Source organism: Python bivittatus, unplaced genomic scaffold (genome assembly GCF_059951505.1).
Source record: "Python bivittatus isolate LINGU-HERP-01145 unplaced genomic scaffold, Pbiv_v1 ctg000010_np1212, whole genome shotgun sequence".
NCBI classification, from domain to species: Eukaryota; Metazoa; Chordata; class Lepidosauria; order Squamata; family Pythonidae; genus Python; species Python bivittatus.
Window position 1 is genome coordinate 4,662,730 of NW_028277029.1, and position 23,188 is coordinate 4,685,917.

The 23,188-nt window shown below is 39.7% G+C and overlaps 1 protein-coding gene across 2 annotated transcripts in view; it reads left to right on the top strand.

The window, feature by feature from the left end:
• SCUBE1 (signal peptide, CUB domain and EGF like domain containing 1) overlaps positions 1 to 18,478 on the top strand; it is a 200,010-nt gene extending 181,532 nt beyond the window's left edge. For both annotated transcript variants that reach the window (XM_088151777.1, XM_088151848.1), the window contains 11 exons: positions 683 to 775; positions 2,853 to 2,972; positions 4,216 to 4,374; positions 5,506 to 5,709; positions 6,108 to 6,269; positions 7,006 to 7,173; positions 8,358 to 8,519; positions 10,446 to 10,643; positions 11,363 to 11,515; positions 12,943 to 13,022; positions 13,219 to 18,478. In XM_088151777.1, coding sequence (XP_088007903.1) covers positions 683 to 775; positions 2,853 to 2,972; positions 4,216 to 4,374; positions 5,506 to 5,709; positions 6,108 to 6,269; positions 7,006 to 7,173; positions 8,358 to 8,519; positions 10,446 to 10,643; positions 11,363 to 11,515; positions 12,943 to 13,022; positions 13,219 to 13,371 — 1,652 coding nt within the window. In that variant the 3' untranslated portion in view covers positions 13,372 to 18,478. The remainder of the gene's footprint in view (positions 1 to 682; positions 776 to 2,852; positions 2,973 to 4,215; positions 4,375 to 5,505; positions 5,710 to 6,107; positions 6,270 to 7,005; positions 7,174 to 8,357; positions 8,520 to 10,445; positions 10,644 to 11,362; positions 11,516 to 12,942; positions 13,023 to 13,218) is intronic.
• The last annotated feature ends 4,710 nt before the right edge of the window (positions 18,479 to 23,188 follow it).

Genomic DNA, 23,188 nt, shown 5'->3' on the forward strand with positions numbered 1-23,188 from the left:
TGTCCCTTGCAGCTCTTCTCTGGTTTGGAGTGGCATTTGCCTGGCCATGTGAGCATCAGTTGACATCAGCTGATCACTGAACTTCTTTTCCTCTGTTCCAGAAACCATAGTCAAAAGGATCCTGACTAGCAGCTGGTAGCAACCCGTAGTAGGGCTGTCTTTGAATGCAGTTGTAAAATGCTTGCACAGAACACTTGCATCGTCCTCCAGCCTTAGCACCATCCTGGGCTAAGGGGAGTGATGGAATGTTTCTTCACTGGCTAATGACATTTGGTGTGAGGGAGGGGAACAAGGTCCCTGCCCTTAATTTGCTTTGTAGATTGGGAAGAACAGCCCCATTTGCAGGGGGAGGAGGGAACAGCAAACTTTCTGCTGCCCCAGAACCTGTAGAAAGAATCCATTCTACAGTCCTTGATCTAAGCTTTTCCCTGGCTTCATCATATCTAAACTAAAGGCCCTCAGATTCATTATGTCTCTTCAATTACTGAAGAGTTATTTCCAGATATAAATGACTCATTTCTTTGTGATTATGTTGACTGGCTAAACAGGTCACAAAACCGATTGGGTACATCTGGATGACAAACCAGCTTTGTACCCAGCTTCTTATTTAATTAACATGAATAAGGAAAGGAAGATACTGAGATATCTATTATATATATATTTGTCTTTTCCTTTTGTTCAGACTCAGAAAATAGCTATTCAGTAAGCTGCGGAGTGCCAGTACAACAGGGCAAGTCACAACAAAAACGCAACACGACACTTCCAAGTTGTACGGGTAAGAATACTGTTTGCAGCTTGTTGACATACTTGGTATAACTCCCACATCCTCGTGATCTTGGTGAGTGATCCTATTATATCTTCTGGATATCTGAGTTTAGAGGGTACCAGTTTAGAAGGAAGCTTCTTTAAGGAAATACCTGTGTAGTACTTCAAATCTGAAGGGGAAGAGAAATGCTTTAGAGTACGTCTAAGGGGTCACCTTCCCCTCATATTCAGGTCCTTAAAGCAGCTGCACTTTTTCCCAGGACCACGCAAGTGTCTGCAGTCTGATTCCAGGAAAAGATGCGTTTGGTTGCCCACGGGTGCCTTCCAGCATCTGCCAAAGCAACAATTTCCTTTGAACGTAAAGCACTGCCCAGCCCAGAAAGCCCTTGGGGGCTTCCCCAACAATTTCACAACCTTGCACCTAGTCAATCTGTGGGATTTGCAAGTGGCCAGAGCCCTCGATGAAACTGCTCCAGCAAGGCCTTTGTGCTGCCACCAGCCCAGAAACTCCTCAGTTCACTGAGGAACTGAAGGAAATAAAGTGACTGAAAAGACACCTAGAGCAGCAATGGCGACAAATCAGACATAGACACAACCAAGCCCCGGTGAGAGCTCATGTTCAACCCTGCACAGTGACGGGACCATTCGTTTCCACACTTATCGCAGTTGCAGGTTCCAACCCAGTGGCCCTGCTCAGAATTATCCAGATCTTTGGGGGAAAGATGGATAGAATAAATGCCTGCCTGCAGGCATGTCAGATGAATTTGCAGATTTCGGCAGATTGCTCATATCTGCTCTGGGTTGGATGCCGGTTGGGCAGAATCCATGGCCATGAGCGAGATGGCATCTGTAGTGGGATCTGGAACTCTTTTAAATTTTTGGAACTGGAGGAAGTAAAAAGGTTCTTTAGAGTTGAACTCTGCCAGTTGTGGGCTAGACCCATGCTTCTGCGGCTAGGTGGGTGTGAGGAGGCAATCAGTGCGTCTCTGAGGGAGGGGGCAGCGCTACGTGCTTTGAAGGAGACAGTGTGCCATCTCTTATAGAGTCCATCCATGTCTACAAATTTCACCTTGTCTCCAGCCTGCCCTATTTGAGGAAGATTGTTGAGAAAATGGTGCAAAACCAGCTGCAGGGGATCCTAGAGTAAACAGGCTCTCTGGATCATTTTCAGCTGGGATTCAGGCCCACTCATGGAACGAAAAGCTTTTGTGGCTTGGAGGTCATTCTGATGTGCCAGTGACAACCCTCTTAGTAACTCACACCTTCATCATCATCTGATTTGACTACTGCAACCTTCTTTACATAGGACTGCTTTTGTGGATGCCCCAGAAACTACAACTAGTACTAAATACAATCATGAGACTACTGGCAGGACAATGCCGCTAATGTGGAATTACACCTATCCTGGAATCCCTGAATTGGCTGCCACTAGGCTTCTGCTGATTATCTTTGAAGCCCTAGAGAGATCAGCACCAGGACACATCTAGTCCAGTCTTCTAAAGAGGGCCTGTTGAAAGCCCTCCCCATGAGATGTCATATGGGCCTCATAATGGACCTTCTCCGGGGCAGCTCCCACTTTATGTCTCCTCCTGAAGATACCTGCAGCACCTACCTTGTTAATATTCCAAAAGCAAGCCAAAGCTGTTTTGCTTTGGTGAACCTCAGTCCCTCGTGGTCCTGAGCGGGGGGCATTCTTCCACTCCATGTAACTTTGGCTTTCTTTACCTATGCATTTTATTTTGGGCACTGCTTCGTTCTGCCTGGAGTCCACTGGGATTAGGGTAGATGATAAACATTATAAATAAGTAAATATTAAGCCTCTGATTGCTTTCCAAAAAAGAGAACCTTTTTCATATCTACCAAACTTCCAGAATTCCATTTTGCTTCATTAACCTGGCTCAGTACAAATCAGTGGTATGAAATATCTGATGTTGGGTTATTTCATCAAATTTTATGCTACTCACAATGCCAGCATTAAAAGCAGTGGTATGAATGATTGTTTAACTTTTCTCTCATTTGTTCACAAAAACTTTCCCAAATTCCTAAAAGTACGGCATAGATTATCATTTCTTATTTTCTTTCTCTAGATATCTTAACACCACCCATCAAGCAGAAGGCTCGTTTTAAAATTAAAGATGCCAAGTGTCACTTAAGGCCTCGCAACAAAGAAAAAATTAAGGAGGTTGGAAAGCAGCAAGCTCTTCTAGGTACAAGAGACTAAGGGGTTTTTTTTTCTGATCATTCAAAAAAAAAAAAACCCTAGTGATACACTAAATTTTTCTCAGTTCAACTTTTGGGGGTTTGGTTAATTTGGTTTTACAAATTCTGGCAACTGCCCTAATTGCTTTCTTTTAATTGCATGCTAGTGATACAGTAGTAGGAGTATAGTACATAATCCAAAGGGGCTCAGATAATCAACAAGGATTAATCCTAAGAAGACCTGTGTTTCAGTTCTAAAGGGGGAAAAAGCTCATAGATTGCAGAGAAAATGGGAGATGAAATTGAGGGAATGTGGGATGAATGAAAGAGAAAAAAAAATAGGCACAAGGAGGATTGTTCATATATCAGATTCCTGAAAAAGAGGGAGCAATACTAGGAAAAAACATGGAGGGCTATAATTTTGAAAAGCCTTTTTTCTTGGAGTTCATTGAATGCTATCAAGTATAGGTAGCTCAGTCTAATTAATCAGTGAGCATCTCTTACTTGATATCACTAAAGGAACCATCAAGGACATTCTTGTATGAAATCTGCTGTCTGGAGTCTCTCGTGACTGGAAGCTTGCCCGTTTCCGATTGTCAGTCTCTGCATTCATCATAGTTTGGTGGGGCAGGGGTGGGAGGGAGGGAGGTGGGAGCATTGGTAACCTGTGCCCCCCTGGTCTTTCAGTTCCACTGAGAAGGGGTGGGGAGCTTGGACCCCCATCCCACATTGCTAGATTACAACTGGGTTGGTTAGGAATTATAATTCAGCAACATTTGGATGGCCACAGAATTCAGAATCTGAATAAACAACAGGTTTTCATCCATCCATGGATCCCTGTTCTGCTCTTCCTGATATGATATTTTGATATATGCCGCCCCTTCAGGATGCCTGTCAGGCAGAGGAATCCTTTGCTGTGGCTGAAATACTCTTAGATGTATTCAACAATGACTCTACTCATGGCCATAGGTTTTCAACCTACCTCTCTTTTTTTAGAGCCAAGACATGAGTATAATCAGGTATTTTATTTTAATAATAAAGCAATGGTATCGTTTTCTTATAGGCATTGATAAGTAGAAGTTTCAGTAAACCGGTTTTGGAGAGTTTCTCTAACCCTGATTCATAAAACATTAATACTGTAATGAAGATCTTTTGAATATACCAATCACACTAAAGCTGACACCGCTGATACTACTGAAATAGTGTTATCCTACACCTTAATTTTTTCCCTGCTGTTTCTGCTGTGCAAAGGAGGCCAGTTCCCCTGTGCAGACAATTGCCACGTAACCTTTGTGAACCTCAAATGTGATTCCTCTAAGAAAAAACGCCGTGGCCGAAAATCTCCGTCAAAAGAAGTATCCCATATAACTGCTGAGTTTGAAATGGAGATGAAGTCTGAAGAAGTCTCAGGTTAGTGCGATAGGTTTGTGCTATTGCTTTGAGCGAGAATGAATTATTAGAACTGATGACACCTCCATGCATTTAGAGGACTTATTTCTGAAGCAGATACACAGTCCAAAAATTCTTCAGGACTCACATCGTTAGTTACAGATACTGGTTTACCAGCATAATGTATTTATTAATATGAGGGGTAGACATACAACAGGTGATGACGAATATTCCACAGATACACAGCCCCTTCCCCAGAAGCTCTTTCATTGAGCTTCCTCTACGGTACTTCATATCATCCATCAAATGTAACTTTTCTTATTTCCCACCATTCATTTGTATGGGGAAAAATCAAAAGTCTGTTGTAGGAGATCCTAATAGTTTCTGCTACTGGGAATCTATCTGTAGAAATAATTACTTAATTATCTGACTCAGTTTTGACAATACTGGGCTGTATACATATTGCCTAAAAGAAATACTCTATTGTCTGTTATTAAATATTGCTATGTTGTTCTGACTGGGTTTTACAATATTACAATTATTGTCTGTCTATGAATAACTGATAGTCACAGGTCCTTCAGTGTCTATCAGAATAGCCCCAAAGGAGAATAAAAACAAACATATACCAAACCCCCAAAACTATAAAATTATGATCTTATACAGAAGCAAGAGGTAGAGGTTGAGGGATTGAGTGCTGAGCAAGAAGAAGAGGCAAGGCAGCCAGCATGCAAGACGGGCATCTAGCTGAACTGAAGTACAGATCTAGAAACAGCATCAGGGAGTTGAATCTACTGAATCCGTAAAGGGATTTCTGAAGATTGTGTAAGTTCATAAGGAGAGGTTGGCAAGCCAACAGATTTCTTCGTGGTGCTAAGCAAGTGGATCATAAGCAAGGTTTCTAAGGCCATGGAATTCCAACATACTGATTCAGATATAATAGGCAACCTTGTCCAAGGCATAATCTCTGTTAGGTGAGATAGGTTAATTCAATCGTTGATACGAATGCCATGTGCTTCTTGGAGGTGTCCTCCAAGAATATGTTTTATTCCAGACACATTAGAGAACCTAGAGAGGCAATGAGGCAACTGTGAAAACTATATTCTGATCCAGGTCTTGATTGTTTCTCATTTTCGTATGACTTCTCCCTCTTAGATACTTGCAATATTGACTGTTTGCGGAAAAGGATGGAACAGAAACTACAAACGGCAATCAAAACCTTGAGAAAATCTATTAACAAACAGCAATTTTACATTCAGTTTTCTGGGACAGAGTATGAAGTAGCTCAGAGGGCAGCTAAAGCTGTCAGTGAAGGACATCCCTGTAGTACTGGGCAAGTGCAGCAAGATGGAAAGTGTGGTAAGATTCAAATTCAATGCTTTACTTCACACGCCCAGGGAAATTGTTGGAGAGGATCTCCCAGATGTTTCTATTGCAGTTTCTATTGATGAATAGCGTTTTTCTAAATTGAACGTATCAGAAACATGATATTGGACTATACTGTCTACAATTCATGTAAGTTTCAGAGGTTGCTTGTAGTTCGTATGTATACATGTATGAATGCGTTTGAGTATTAGCAGTGATGCTACGAGGAGTTTTAAAATATTACCCAAAGATTGCAAGGTCTCATCTACTGTAAAGCTGAACAAGGATGTGATCAGTTTAAAGAGAGTTCTTAGCAATGATTAATAGTACTATGAAGACACTGTGTGATAATTAAACAGTAGTAAATATAGAATTGATTTTTATTTTCCCAGTTACCTGCAGCAGTGGCACCTATTATAGCGGAGAACACAATCAATGCATTCCTTGCTCGCCAGGAACATATCAAGACACCGAAGGTCAGCTCTCCTGTGAACCTTGTCCAGGGAATGATGGGCAAGGCATTGCAGGGGCCCGGAACGTGCTAGAATGTGGAGGCAAGTGTCATTTCATTTCACAGGTTTCACTCAGAACTGGAGTGGAAAGAGGAAAAAGGAGAAATCTGACGTTGTGACCTGAGCTGTAAATCATTGTGTTGTATTGACTTGCCTGCTCCAACGATGTGCCTGCTAAATGTGTAACTGATTAGAAATGTCTGGGATCTGCGTAGATCCGGCTCACGTGGAGCCCCAGCCAGGTCATTCTGAATGTGTGTCCTAGAATATATCTTATATTCAGTTGCCCGAGTTCTGTAGGCAGCACACAAAGAACAAAGTTATGGGTAAGCAGACTGCAAGACTATTGGTTTTATTGCTCCTTTTTGAGAAGCCCCTAATAATTTCCTAAGGAATCCCAGAGTTCCAATGGGCATAGGTTGAAAAACATTCCTCTGCTGTTTCCTGAATATAGGAAAATTCACTGTAAAAGCAAAATTTATAGGATTTTTAGGAATCCTATAAATCAGATTGATGAATCAGATATGGGTTTAACAAAACGGTCAATGAAAGAGGCTTTCCTTCCATTTCTCCTTTTAGCCCTGTGGGATGCAAAGGAGGGAAAAGGAGGGACTGATCATTGAATAAGTTTCAGTGGCTTCAGTTCCAATCCAGGCGTTTTGAATGTGCTCGTGTGTGTGTTTCATCCCAAAGACAAATGCCGTAGGCGCTGAAGTAACTGGCAAGCTATGCCTTCAGCTGAATTTACGTGTAAACCATAGATTTCTTCCATTTCTAGGGCAGTGTTCTCCTGGGCAGTTTTCTTCTGATGGTTTTAAACCGTGCAGACTGTGTCCGCTTGGCACTTACCAGTCTGAACCAGGCAGGACCCTCTGTTTCCCCTGTGGTGGAGGGCTGGGGACGAAATACGAGGGCGCAGTTTCATTTCAAGACTGTGAAACTAAGGGTAAGTTTAAAAGTAAGCCTTGATGTTCTAGCCTTCCATACATTATTAGGGCAGCTTGGAATAAAATATTAGAATGCCATAAAATGACTGATTTTTGATTGATTGATTGATTGATTGATTGATTGCCATCAAATCATTTTTGACTCCTAGCAACCACATAGGTAGATCTTCATGATGATCTATCCCTAACCTGTTCTTTCAAGTCTCCCAGTGGTGCCACTGTAACTAAGACCATCCATCTTGCTGCTGGTCATCCTCTTCTTCTCTTTCCTTCCACCTTTCCTGGCATTAGAACCTTTTCCAGACAGCTGGAACAGCATAATGTGTCTGAAGTAGGATAATTTGAGCTTGGCCATTTGTGCCTCCAGTGAGAACTCTGGGTTGATTTTTAATAGAATGGATATTTTTATTGGCCTTGAAAAGTAGTAAATGCATCATGGCTAAGACTTTTTGGTGCAACAAACTAACCTGGAAATAAATACATAAGCTAAAGCAGCAATTCCATCAAAATAATTTCCAGATAACAAGATAAAGTGAAATGCTTAAAAAAATTAATACATATACTGTAGCTTCATAAGAAATTTAAATATAACCCTAAGCATAGCCCTGATGGATCAGGTCAAGGCCCAACTTAATCCCAGTGGGCAATCAGATGCCTCTTAGCCACTCACAAGCGGCGGGCAGCCGCATGACCTTCTCCTGTTGATGTCCCCCTGCAACGGAGATTTGGAGGCACGCAACCCCCACCCGGAGCTAATGTGCAGTCTTCAAGACTGACAGTCCATGATAGACCTGGTCTCCATGAATTTATCCAGTCTGCTTTTAGTGCCCATCGCTACATCTTGTGGCAATAAATTCCACAAGTTAAAAATGATTCTTCCATGTCAAGTTCTCTTCTGTGCAATGTGTACCGTTTTCCCTATGCCATACATAGGTCCTGGAACTAATCAGTTACACTGATAATTAATTTGCCTACGTAAGTAGCAGACATCGATATGAGACAGAGAAAGGAGGTTATATTTGCATATAATACAAAATTGTACCATATTTTGACTCGGAATGAGGCTGTTTGGTTTGGGCAACATTTCTTGTGATGTATAGTGTCAGTCTGTTGTGTTTCATTTTTTTCCTCTATTCCTTTTATCTTGCATATATTGAAAAAAAACCTGCTTTCTTCTATACAGTCCATTGTTCTCCTGGCCATTACTACAACTCTACAACCCATAGATGTATCAGATGTCCTGTAGGAACCTACCAACCTGAATTTGGCCAGAATTATTGTATCACTTGTCCTGGGAACACAAGCACAGATTTTGATGGCTCTACTAATGTTACACACTGTAAAAGTAAGTTTTCCCTACAATCAGCTAGACTTCCAATATTGCCTTGAATGCCCTGTGGGCGGGCTATTAGTTGAATTAATTAGTTAATTATATTAAATCTTACTGCCAGTCATAGCCCTTCTGGAAGTACTATATAATTGACTATTGAACTAACCTGGTTTTGAAGATCTTACAGATGAAATTCAGTGGTTATTTTGTTGGCTTGGCTGCTGTGTAAACATGATCAAAATGCAGAATTTATCCCTAAACTCACCTGCTCTAAATACCTGATCTACCCTTAGCTTTAGTGAAAGGCACTGAGGTGTGAAGGATCTCAGCCTCACATCGCCTCAAGCTGGTAAGCCTGAGAGCAATTTTCTCCATACAAATCCTTCTTGATGCTGGTGTAAAATTGATGGTCTTGATCAATGTGTTCTCACTTCTTTTTAAAATAATAAAAAAATATAATGCATTATGGAAGCACAGTCTTGGAAAGGGCAGTCTATTCTATGTGTAAGAAAGAAGAAATGTCTTCTTTAGTAAAGTACATATTCTAAGGATCTGTATTCTTCCGTATGGCTGCATTAACCTTCTCTGTGTACAAAGAAAAATTTACGACAATCAACTGTATTACTTTATAATTTTCACCTGAGGAAAATACTGGGGTATAAACACGTACAAACTATTGATATTTTTTCATTTTGTACATCAATAATTTTGTTCGTTGGTTATTACTGCTCACTTACTAGTATAAATATTTAGATGTAATCTATGTATCATTCACATTTAATTATCTGGATTAGAAAAATGTTCTTCAGGCCAAGTGTGATTTCTAATGACTTGATGGACATATGCAGTTTCCTTGGCAAGAAGACAGAACTTTCTTGCCATGGTCTACTCCCAGGGTGGTTTGTCTAACTATAGCACTGGGTTTTCTGGAGGTATCCCATCCAAGCATTAACCCAGTCTGATCTTGCTTAGCTTTTTCTGAAATCAGCTAAGATGAGCCAGTCGCTATCTGGTGAAACAGGGTATAGCTACCATATAATATAGATACATAATAAAAATGTACATTTTTCCTTAAGTTGTGTGTGTGTGTCTATTTGTTTGCTTACTGCAAAATCACTTCACTTTCTTTTACCATGGAAGAGTAATGTTGTTACCTAGTCAACAGTTCTGGCTGTATGATGCTGTCACTTGGATCAAATTAAGGTAATTCAGAGCAAGGGTTCATCACAAGCATCACTGCTATGTACTAGAGAGAAAAGTATGGGCTTAATATGAGGGAGGGAAAAATCATATACACTCAGTGTAGATTTTCATTCTCTTCCCCAGAGTAGGAAGCATTTTTTTTTCAGGAAGAGGAAACATTCACACCCTACCGATCAAATTTGACTTTGGCTTAGCCAAAAAATCAGAAATGTTCAGCTTTAAAAAATGAGCATGATTCATCTGGTTCCCATTTTAAATGATGAAAGAGTTTTTACTATTTTAGTCTTGTCTTTAAATACAGAGAGAGATTAGGGCTGTGCAGCAGTTTGTATTTGGAAGCAAAAACGTGCTTTGGAGAATATAAACATAGCCCTTGACCACCAATCCTAGAAGCATCTGTATCTTCCCAGGAACTTAAGGAGTTGCAAAGAGAAGCAAAGCTTGCAGTCCCACACATTTCGAAGCACAGCCTAAACAGAAATATTCATAACTGTGGATCAAGGCTTACAGGACATAGCACAAGCAGATTTATGGTTAGATCAAGACACCAAAGGGAAATCATCCAAAATAATGTTATTCATAAGGCAATCTTTAATATGCAAAATGATTTACTGTTGTATAGCTTCTCAAGACCAATGAGTATGTGAAGAGAATTCCCATTGTAGAAATAGAGAACAGAAACATAAGTAGATCAGCTCAGTCTGGCTTCACCTCCTCTCTCTCTCTCTGTTTCTGTAGATCAACAATGTGGTGGAGAACTTGGAGATTACACAGGGTACATTGAATCCCCCAACTATCCAGGAGATTACCCAGCCAATGTTGAATGCACTTGGAATATAAGCCCACCCCCAAAGAGGCGGATCCTCATCGTGGTCCCAGAGATCTTTCTTCCTATTGAAGATGAGTGTGGTGATGTTTTAGTAATGAGGAAAAGTGGTAAGCTTTGCCCCTAGAAAAGCTTAGAAAACCATCTCAGGTGCCTGTCACTGAATAATTTATCTAACCCAGAAGTGATGTTTGTTTATGTAAACTACAGCGTGTTGACTTAACTCTTATCGTTGGGGAGCTAAATCTGCAGGGAGAACTGGCTCTAAAGTCAATACAGTATCTGACAAAGATTTTGTCCCATCTTCCATATAACTCTTGCAATCGTTTCTAAATTGGCTGGTGCTCTTGGATAATGACGGAGTTTTCTGCAGAATTGCCCCCTGCCATGTAATCACTTCTGGATCTTCTTCGTTCTCTACTGTCAATTTATTTCTACCTCCCAACAATATTAAATGAAATCCAGACAGACAGGTTACTGCTTAGAGTATGGCCTAGCACGATCATTAGTCCAAACAAGACTTATGGATGATTCGTGAACTTCTGCCCATGGAGGTTACTTTTAATTGGATCAGCTGCAAGATAGCAGGATATGGATTGAATAATGGCCTTAACTCAGGGACAGAAGACAAGCTTTACGTACGGAAGGTTCAAAGTTCAGTCTCCAGAAAAACATGGCCTCAATATAGTCAGGAAACGCTTCCCTCTAAAACTCTATGTAACTCTTGCTAATCCTAGGCTAGAAAAAATGGTAAATGTAGCACTTCACATTTCTTGAAAATTAAATTTTAATTTTACAAAAATCTGTATGTTCCTTTTTTATTTTTAAGCTTCACCTACATCAATTACTACCTATGAGACCTGCCAAACCTATGAGAGACCCATAGCGTTCACCTCCAGGTCACGGAAGTTGTGGATCCAGTTCAAATCAAATGAAGGAAACAGTGGGAAAGGATTTCAAGTCCCCTATGTAACATACGATGGTAATATTTATGACAGTTTTCCTCTAATATAGGTGAATGCACAAATATTCCCCAGATAAATTATGTTAATAGACAAGAAGGGATATAGACTTTCCTGGTCTCCCACTTTCCTTCAGTATTTTTAGGATCAGTATTGGTAATGATTTCTCATATAGGGATATATAATTACTGTTTACAATTTTTTTATTTAAATACCCAGAAAGTACTCCTATTTTTTATCAGCTGAAAGCTTCTTTGATTCCCTTGTCCTGCTTTTGTTACTGCTTTACTGGTGAAGGAAGACCACACAATTTACAAACCATTTGTTGTATGAAATGTTTGACTGTGCTTAAGACTCAAAAGAGACCTACCATATTTCCACCTAGAAAAGAGATGCCTTTGTACCAACTCCTGTTTTTCACTAAAATGCAGTCATACTTATTAGTTTTATGCCTTGGGAAGAAATATAACACTTTCCTTACCTTTTCAGCATGGTCCAAAATCAAGTGTTATTTGGGATTCTCTCCTTTTTGTCTTGTTCGTAGCATAGCATCAACATACTTGTTTAAGCTGAATCTTAATTTTAATTTGCAATTAACATTTGAAGCTGGTTCGCAAACCCCAGTTGATGATCATCCCAGTTGGGTTAAACTTTAACATTAACTATTGTTGACACAAAAAAATGGAAAAAGGTAATTTTTGCCAAATAGGTTTAATCTCATAAACTTGATTTTGTACAGTCTATCTCTCTGTCCATCCATCCCTCTCTCCCCTGTCTTCTTTACACTCTCATAGAACAAACTATAAAAATGTAAAGAAAATATAACCTACCATTTCTTTTGAGCATCAGTTATACAGTTGGTCTTGTTTTTTATCGTGGATCTGAAATAAGAGCAGAGATATCTATATCTGCCCTTTCTGGGGGTGGGTGTTGGAAGGGGGGTTGTTTGTTTGTTTCTTTTACTGTTGCTTTCTACTGTGAGTAATGAAGGAAGTTTACCTCAAGCTGGTCAAAACACGTGCAAACCACCATTCAGCAGAGAATTGGTTTGATGTAGTGGTTGAAGTGCTGTGCTGGCCTAGAAACCAAGAGACTGTGAGCTCTAGGCTGGCTGGGATAAAAGGCGGGATAAAAATCTAATAATAATTCACACACACACAGGTCTACACCAGACATCTTTGAGGGACATCCCAAGATTTCCTGAGACCAGAAACAGAAGGGGATTCCTTCTCTTCCAGGATCTTCTGTCTACATATCCTGTAGTTCCTGGGATGTTGTCCTAAAAGACCACAGGATTGTGTCCTGATGGCATTACATTTAAATGAAAAAAATAATGGGAGAGCCTCAGCTCAAATCCAGGTTCGATTTCAAAACATGTGGCTAATCTGCCTGGACACTGTTGTCAGAAAAGACGGTTGACTTGGTTCTTTTGCCATTCACTTTTCAGAGGATTATCAACAGTTGATAGAAGATATTGTTCGTGATGGACGCTTATACGCTTCAGAAAATCACCAAGAAATTTTAAAAGTAAGCTTTTCATATTTAGTAGTATCCTATTGGCTGTTGTTTAAGACTTTGCAGAGTGCTTCTTAAAATCGGGAGACTGAAAACAGAAACTCCTTTCTAAGGGGAAGGACATCATACCCAGCAAGGGTAACACGGCAGGAGGGCCAAATGAGCTCCATTTCAAATTATGTGTTTTTGCTTCTTCTGTCTTCCACAGGACAAGAAATTGATTAAAGCCCTTTTTGATGTATTGGCACATCCACAAAACTATTTCAAGTACACAGCACAAGAATCAAAGGAGATGTTTCCAAGATCATTTATAAAGCTATTGCGATCAAAAGTTTCCAGATTTCTACGACCATACAAATAGCTTCCTAGTGCTTTTCAGGGGTTTTTTTAATTTTGTTTTCAGTTCTTTTGCATTCCTGTCAAATATTGTATTGGGTTTGACTGTAGAAAACATTTTTTCTGATTTTAAGACTCCTTGCCAGTCTTTATCTTAAATTGTATATTGAAGAATAACTATAATGTTTTATAATCTCCAATATTTGATGGGATTTTTTTTTAACTTCAAAGAAGAGTAACTTGGAATTCCAGAGTACACCCAATTGAAGATCCATATTTTGGCTGCACAACTTTATTTTCAGTTTATCATAGAAAAGCATTTGTTTTAGAAAATGAACCTTGTTTACCTTCTACACAAAGAAGAAACCTGTTCATCTTGTTTGAAGAAACTACCTGCAAAGAAGAGTTATGATAGAAAGAGTATGTAGTATAAATAATACTTGGATTTTGAATTGCACTTGAACTTTATATGTGAAATTTGGGGAAGGGGAATCTAAACTTCATTGTTTCCTATTGGTGGTTTTGTGGAGACTTTTTTTTATAAACCAAAAAAGAAGATGGGGATAAAAATAGTTGTCTTACCTTTTGTTTAATGGATTAGACAAGAATAATCCTACAATCCAATAGATTTGTTGCTCCTGATGTACCATTTTTAAAAGTCTATTTGAAGTGCAATGATGGAATTAGAGACAGAATTTGGTTCCTCTGCTAAATTTTATAGCAAGAAGGAAGAGTCTTAAGGGGGAAATTAGTAGCTAACTTTCTTGCTGTTGTTGGAACATCTAAATATGTACAATATCTAAGAGGGATCTGTTTGTGAATATCTAGGCAACAGAAATAGCATTCAGATAATAACCTTTTTCACAGGAATAAACTCAGCTCAGATCATGCTTACGCTCGGTAGTAGGTGTGATGAAGTGGGGAGAGAGATATTCATGCTCAGGTCCAGGGCCTTTGATCATCATCCACTCGCTGGGCTCTCTGCTGACTTATTGGATTGTGACTTCCAGGTATATCTGTTTTTCTCTCTCTCTCTCTTCATCTAAAGCTTGAGAGACTGGCTGCAAAATACTGTTTTTTTTTCGATTGACCTCGGAAAAAGGTACAATTATTTTGTCATTACACGTGTGCTAAATATGAATTCATTGGTTGATGGCTTATAATCCTTGCTCAATTTAATCTGTTTATTATAATTGCTTTAATATGAACTCCTTTGAGTTTTGGATGGAGAAATACATTATTAGGTTCTACCTCTTGCCATCAGAGCTGACTATCAGCTTGGGAAACTCCAAGAATGGGTAAGGGAGTGTAACATGCTTTGGTCAGGGGAAAAGATTGGCAAGAACTGAAGATCCCAAGTCTACCATGTCCAGAAACTAGGAGAATAATTAGACCAGCCATAAAATTGGTCTTACTTTATCCCATCCTACCAGATATCATGATCAGAAATTTTTTGTAACAAATCAGCAGACAAAAATTGGCAGGAAGAACAGAACTACTGTTTTATATGTAAGCCAGTAAAATTTTGAACATTTCATAGCACTCTGACATAGACTTAGGAGTCCTAAGAAACTATTCCTAACAGAAGACACAGTAATTTCTTTTAAATAGTATTCTACTGTAAAAGATGTATAATGTTCAGAAGCAAAGAAAAAACTATTTTATTATCCATTTTCTAGTATTATCACAGCTACATAGAACCACTGCTTTTTAACTCCTAGCCCCATAATTCTTGCAATGCTGTTGTTACCTGTTAGATTAAAGATAATTGCTTTCTGACAAACTCATAAAATCCTTTAAAAGATAAATCAGTAATAGGATGTCAGCATTTTAAATTACCCCAGCTAGCTGGAAGTACCTAATGAACTTAACTAAAAGCTAAGTAGGCTTGGACTTCATTAGTACTTGATTGGGACACCCCTAGAAAATCCCAGGCTGTAGGCTAAACTGGGAAATTAAGAGATGTCCTGAAAGAACTATTGCCATAAGAATTCATAAACACATCCATGAAGTTATTAGGAGTTGAGCTCACTCAAGGAAAACTTCAACCTTAAAAATCTCTGCTGGGTATTTGTTCCCAAAAACTTTCCAGGCGTTGGTAACATTGAACATATAGTTGGTTCACACTCACTCATAGAGTGGTAAGTACAATATTTTGCACTCACTATCTGCATATCATCAGGGCGGCATAGTCTGAACCTCCCATTTTATTATTTCAAGATCCTGGGAGGTAGGTTAAGTTGATAGTTAACATGCCCAGCTTAACAGTGTAGCAAAAGTGGCAGAATGGCCACATACCATTGCCATTCCAAGCAAAGGTCAGATGCAAATATTGTCTGGAGAAAATAAGTGCTCTTGGTATGATAAAGCAACAATTGTTATCCCCGTTTGAATGATTTCAATGACATGTACTTGTTTTAAACTAAGTTGCACATTTGCACATCATCTTTTTTTATTTCACGTGATCAAATGCATCCAAAACATTTAATGACTGATAAAAATACATCTCTACAAATGGTGCTCCTTAGAATGCTTTGCAAACCCCCTCTTCCGCTGATGGAGAATAGTGAAATTACTGCCTAACCCTACTCCCAGTTCTACTTTCCTCTCTCTCATCTATCTCTGATAGTAGTCATGGACTGAGTAACAATGGCTGTCAGCCTTCAGGGATGTGCTGAAGGCAGAGGAAGCAAGAGCCAAAGGAAAATGTCCCTCGAATTAATGGTGCCACCTCCCAAGTAGGCAAGCAACCGCAAACATTTTGTCACACTTGGGAGCGCATATGCAAGGACAAATGGATTTTGAGACAGCTGGGAGAAGATATGTTCTGCAGTCACAAGACAAGCTAGGGTCAGGTTCCTGCCATTCTGCATTTCAAATAACAGCAAAAAGCAGCTGAAGATAAAGGAAGCAATGTCATTTATTGAACATTGGTGAAATAGAGCACATACTTGTACAAGATTCTCTTGTGTGTTTTCCATTCTATTTACAGTGCAAAGAAAAATGGGACTTCGAGACCCATCCTCAAGCTCAGACCACTAACTAGCACATCAGGCACTGAACCTTCAGGATAGAGGTTCCATCAAAAGTGGAAGCAATTATACTAGATTATTTTCTATCTTTGATGGACCTATCAGAGGCATACTCTCACTCCTAATCAGGCCTCCCACCAGAGGTTTCTCAGATTTACATCTGAAAGAACCAGCTACAATCCAGTTCCCCTTTGAACTGGCCTGAGCATCCAGAGTTACCAAAGTGATGGTGGCCCTTATGGGAGTCTCAAGGTGTCTGCTCTCTAGACAATTTGATATTTGGACAAACCAAAGTGTCCTCTAGGGAGAGATCATTGAAGAACCTCAGCGAAGCATTTAAGTATTTCTAGGAGGATGGTTTTGTGAAGAACTTTGCCAAGAGCTCTCACACATTTGAAGCAGATCTTGCACTGGGGAATCACCATCAAGAGGGAGAAAAGGAAACCCTTTCAGTCTAAGGAGTGCACTTCAAAAAGTGGTAGGTGAGACTGCTGACCCTTATGAGACTGGCAAATTTACAAGGAATTACGGTCATGGCTCAAGACTTAGTACCATGTTTCCACTCCAGGACTACATTACAGCAGATTCTACTTGCACCTAATGGTGCTGATCAGGGTAGGTTACTTACTGCATTGGTGGCTAATTCCAGCCAATTTGGCAAGGAGAATGCCACTGAGAGGATGATCAGGGATCAGGTGACTAGTGATCTAGGAGTCATGGTTCCATAATAAGTTGACATTGCTTATACAATGTAGAGCTTACTTTCACGCCAGATCAATGGGCAGTATCCACAATGTGAATGGACAATATTTTGACTAAAACCTATGTAAAGTCAGGATAGAATCAAATGCAGTGACCTTCAAGAGAACAGCCACCAATTAATGACATGAGTAGAGACATGCCTAGTCTCCATTTTAGCAGAATACATAACGGAATCACTGAACACCACAGCAAACTGGCTGAGTTGTGAGCGCTTCTCTCAAGGAAGAATGAATGCTACATCTGGAGATTTTTTTCATGAAACCTCAACAAAATAGGGATCCTCTAGATTAATCTGTTCATTACAATGGATAAACTAAGGCACTTCCTCTTTTGATTTCAAGACAGTCAAGCAGGGGAGTCAATGTTCTAGTGACATCATGGCTAGAAGAACTGCTCTATACTTTCTCATCAACACCAGTGCTATCCAAAGAAGTGAGCAAAGTGAAAATGTTCAAGACACTGGTTGTCAGCCTTTCAAGGTAGACCAGGTCAAGAAACAGACTGCACAGATTTCAGAAATACTACTTTATTGTTGTAGGGTATAGTAACAGAATCTTGAAAATCTATTCAGAACCTTCATTGCCCCTTTGTATGGACAAGGTCAAGGCAGGAGTGTTCTGAGTCTCTTTCTCCTTTCTCAGGACTAAGTAACCATTTCACCCTTCCACCTCTTTCTCAAGCCCAGAGCTGAATTCCTCTATGCAGTTGATGAAAATTGTTCCATTTTCATCAGAAGACCATGGTTCTTCACCCTAGTTGAGATGAGTAAAGAGCTCTGTGGCATCTCCTTTATATGTCCAGACACCCAGTCCAAGGCTCAGTTCTATATCTAGACCCTACCTATAACATTGCACCTGGAAATTGAAATTTTCTTGAGTTTCAGGTGTCTAAGCCTCCAGCCTCCACCAGGTTCTAATGGACCTTTGAATGATTGTGCAAAGGCCAGACTTGTGAACCAGCAGCAGAAATCCCTGAACTATTGGTATTCCTACAAGTAGGACTGGAGGGGAGAATAATAGTAAATACATTACTTAGGCATCATCTTGGGATTCTGCGGGGAGCCTAATATGCTGGACAAAATCTTCTTACGTGCATTGACTTGGAGCATAATACTGTTACCTAACTCATCCCTGGAATATTTTCATTCCATTAGCCAGATCAATCAAGTGAACAGTGACATTAATAGCCAAAGATGAACAATATTTAGAGAGGAATTACAGCTTTCTCCAAGGATCAACTACCCAGTAACTGACTTATTCTTGAATATTGTATTTATTTATGCCTAGGATGAACAAGCCAACACATGACACCTTATGGTCAGAAATAAATTATGTTAAAAACAAGATAATTCTTGTGGATTATGTCTTTCCCCAGAAACCAGATCTTTCTTGCTCCTCTCTGAGTGCATTCAAAGAGCATGCTAATAGTAGAGCTGGAATCTACATTCTGAATTAGCTTGCAGAGAGACATTGGTGACCACCTTATCGCTGAAAACCATTCTTGTTAAATTCCCTTGTTTTAGCAGCTACGTTAGAGACATTACCAGTTTCAACATGTACACTTACTATGGCTTTGGTTATTTGCAGAAAATAACTTGGAAGTACATCACAGTGGGGACTCATGCTTTTATCCTTACAGACTAGACTACTGCAATGTATCATTACATGGGCTAGCCCTGAAGACCACTCAGAAGCTGTAGAATGCAGCAGTCACCATGAAAATATAACACCAGTGCTTTGAGCCCTGTACTGGCTTTCCACTCACTTTGGGTACTGTAATGGCTTGATACTGAGGTATCTTCAGGATACTTTCTCCAGGTGGCATCCATCTATCATATGCCCTGCTTGTGGTCCCCCACTGTGCCATGTGAGGGGGCTGAGTCACTGCATTTTAGTGGCCACTCTGTAGAACAGCCTCCCAGTTTGGCATCAGGTCGGCCTCCACATTGTTGGCCTTTCAGAAACAGAAGAGTGAATTGTTCTGGAGGACCTATGAATCAGGAGTCTGATAGCAAAATTCCAGCTAACAACTTTCATTAAAAGCCATAAGTTTTCATGAGGTGAAGCTAATTTCATCAGATACATAGCATGGCTACACTACATCTGATGAAGCTTCTGCCATTTAGTAAAATAAAATAAGGAATGTTCTAGGCATCTGGAAGATAAAGTTGGGAAATTTACTAGACTCCTGATTTTTTTGCTACCGTAGACTAACATGGCTCTCCTATAATGGCCTATGGTGACTGAAATGACACCCATGTATGATGGATTGTATTTTTATGTATTCTGCTCCTGCTTCTTGCCCAACATTAATTCCAAATTCTGCCAAGTACAAGAGCTCCCCAATTTCTGCTCAGACACCCTGCAAAGAACAGACCTGGCACAAGGCACAGGGCATGGCACATATATCTCAAGGTACTCCAGGGGCAGAGGACCAATAACCTATTTGTTTCCTATGAAAGAGGAATGAAACCTGAGGAGATTAGTCATGCAAATCACCATCAACAGGTGAATCAGGAGATGGATTGCTTTGGCTTACTCACCCAACAAGAAACAGCTCCCTTCTGGCATCACATTTCAGACAGGGGACTCTATGTCAACAGCTCTCACAAAGGGACTTCTGTTAATAGGTGTCTGATTCATGAAGCATTATTAGTAGGTTTGTATCTGCCTTCAGGCATGTGGTGCTACAGAGGTTGCTTTAACCTCTATTGACTCTCTGGGACTACAGTTGTAGTACTTTCCTGCTGGCTTCCTCTTAAGTAATTCAGAGTGGTGGTTGGACTAATCATGAAGCACCTTTCTGATCAGCAAAAAATAGACCTGGCAGTCCCAACCTATATGAGGGGAACATATTGCTCTGCAGTGGCACTTTTAAAAAGACCCAGATCCTACTGGGTAGAGAAGGTCAAGGGTAACTGTGAGGAATTTTCTAGGCATCTGGAAGATAAAGTTACTCAGATTTGTTTGGAGCTTGCTGCTAGCTGGGCAGGTCCAGAGGAGATGGCTGGACTCTATTTTGTGAGGTGATCTGGGATAAGTCCTGAGGAAGTGGATAGGATCCTTTGCAGCATCAGCTCAGCCATTTATAGTCTGAACTCCCTCGCTTCCTGGTTGATTAAAGCCTCCAGGGAGGTGACAGGGAGTTAGCTTGGGGGATGATGAATGCATCCTTGAGAGAAGGAGTATTACCATCTTCTCTGAAAGAGATGGTAGTACACCCCCTCCTCAATAATTTGTTACTCAACCCAAATATCCTGGACAATGATTGACCTGTCTCCCACCTCTCCTTTGAGAAGAAGGTTGTAGAGAAAATGGTTGAGCTCCAGAGGGCCCTGAAGGAAATGAAGCATCTAGGCCCATTCCAGTCAGGATTCAGGCCCAGGTTCAGCACGAAGATAGTATTTTTTTTATAATAATTTTTCACTGAAGTTTAAAAATATAAAGATAAAAACCAATACAAACTAAGAAAAATATAAAAAATAAAAAGTGCAGAGTGAAAAAAGGGGGGGGGGAGCAAAAAAATATAAAGAAAAAAGATATATAAAGAAATGACTTCCCCCTTCATCAAGACAAGTATGAACAATTTCAGTAATTTATCACCTTCTCTAACATTTCAACCAAAAATCTCTTCATCCCATATCTCATCTTTATGATACAAATAATAAAGCCTCATTATTCAATCTTAATCAGCAAAAAAGTTATCATTAAGAGTTAACAGAAATAACAGTATGTATATTTTAACTTTAAACAAATAAATCAATTTCATATTCCTTTACCTTACACAGTAACTTACCATTTTCTCTAAAAATACAAAAAAAAGAAGCTCTTCTTCCCATATCTTATATCTATAAACAAATCTTTAAAGCCTCATCATTCAAACTTAATTGAGAAAAATTCCATTAAGGACTACCAGAAACACCAATATATTGATTTTTTTATCTTTAATCCCTTCAAATAATGTCCCAAAACTTAATTTTTTATTATTTTCTCTTTGTCTCCTCTCAGACACTCCTTCACAAGTTTAACACTTTCCTTCAATTTTAACATCATAGTTTATCACTTTCTCTAAAAATACAACGAAAAATCTCTTCTTCCTATATTTTATCTATAAACAATTGTTTAAAGCCCCGTCATTCAGTCCTGGTCAAGAAAAACCCATTAAATAAGTCAACTTTATAATCCTTCTTTTTGGTTTTAAAAGTCTTGATATTTATTCCTTTTAAGTAGTGTCCCAAAAGCTGATTTCTTTTCATTTTCTCTCTATCTTTTCTCAGGAACTCCTTCATAAGTATAACACATCTTTTGTAGGTCCAAAATAAGAAAGTTATCCAAGTCACTCTTCTGAGTTGAAATCCACACAGCTACATCACTCTTCTGATTTATTATTTGTGTGTCCCTTTTAGCTATTAAAACATCACCCAGTTTCATTTGTAAGTCCTATGTAACATCTTTGTCCATATCATTCTTGTAGCCTGTCGTTTTTAAACCCATATCCAAAGAAGCCTGATCCTCAGTGGTATCCTCTTCTATCTCCTCTTTTAAACCCATTTTTATAGTAGCAGACAAACTTAAGAGAAAGTTCTGAGTACACTGTTGCCAAATATCCTTGAATTCTTCCAGAGTTAAAATACTTTTCTCCATTCTGTATTAGTGGGTCTTCTCCTTTAATTATAATCTTTAATTCTTTCTGTTTGCCTCTAGTAACCAGCCTTCAAGATCTCCTCTTGTCATGTTTCTCTCTAATCCACAACATTCCCATGGAAAGGTTTCTTGCACTTAGATTCAAAATCTTCATATATGTTTTAATAGGATTTTAAACAAACCACAGGAAGGATTCTTATAATTAGTTTCGAAATCTTATTTCCAGTCAATTTGACCCCTTAGGCCATTTATAACTTTCCAAAATCAATGTTCTAATCACCCTTTTGCTGCTTATTTCCGAATAAAAAAAATTCTTTTAAGTTCTTAAACTTACTTGAAACTTCTTTCACTGAGGATTGAAGGAGAATCACTCAGTGTGATGAAACTTGTCCATCTGAAGCCATTTACAAGCCATTTCCAAAAATGATTAAGAGAGGAAGTGGGCAAACCCAGCGTCCCTTTGAGGGCTCCAAACTGCGGCTTGGGTGAAACTGACTCTTCCAGCTCCCAAAGTCTAAAACCCGCCAGAGACTGCTGTTTTATGATCTCATGGCAGGGAGCATCTGTATGTGGGCGATCCCAAGACCTCCCCTTTATCTGGAGTGGAATTTCAAGGTGCCAATCCATTTGTCAGCTCCTCGTTCTGCTGTGGTCTTTTAGCGAAGCCGTCTTCAGTCCCTGGAAGTCAACACGAAGATAGTATTGATTACACTCATAAATATTCTCTGGTAGGAGCAGAATAGGAGTACTGTGACTCTCCTGCTGCCCAACTTCTCAATGGCTTTTGATATCATCAATCATGGTATCATACTGAGCTGTCTTCAAGCCTTAGGAGTAAGGAGCACTTTTGCAGTGGCTCTCCTCCTTCCTGAAGGAACGGTTCTAGTTAGTGGAGGTAAGGGGGAGGGATCGAGCCCCAGGTCCCTCAACTGTTGAGTATCACAGGGCTCACTGTTCTCCCCACTTCTGTTGAACATCTACTTGCAACCTCTGGGCAAGATCATCCATTAAGATGGAGTCAGGTTTCTGATGATACCCAACTGTACATCTCAATTCCTCGCCAAATAAGTGATGTTTTTGAAGTGCTGTCCAGGTGTCTAGAGGCTATCTGGATGGGACGGAACAGGTTAAAATTCACCTCCAGCAAATGGAGTAGCTTTGGGTTCAAAAGCCTACCAATTCCAGTAAGATTCTGGATAGGGCTGCACATCCCCAGACAGAGTTGATTTATCATCTGGGGGTCCTCTTGGTCTCACAATTCTTGCTTGAAGAGTAAGCAGCAGCTGCAGCCAAAAGCACTTTTATACAGCTCCATCTTGCGCACTAATTGTGACCTTTACTGGAACAGGAGGCATTATCCACTGACACTGATTCCTTAGTCACCTCTTGATTGGTCTATTGCAAG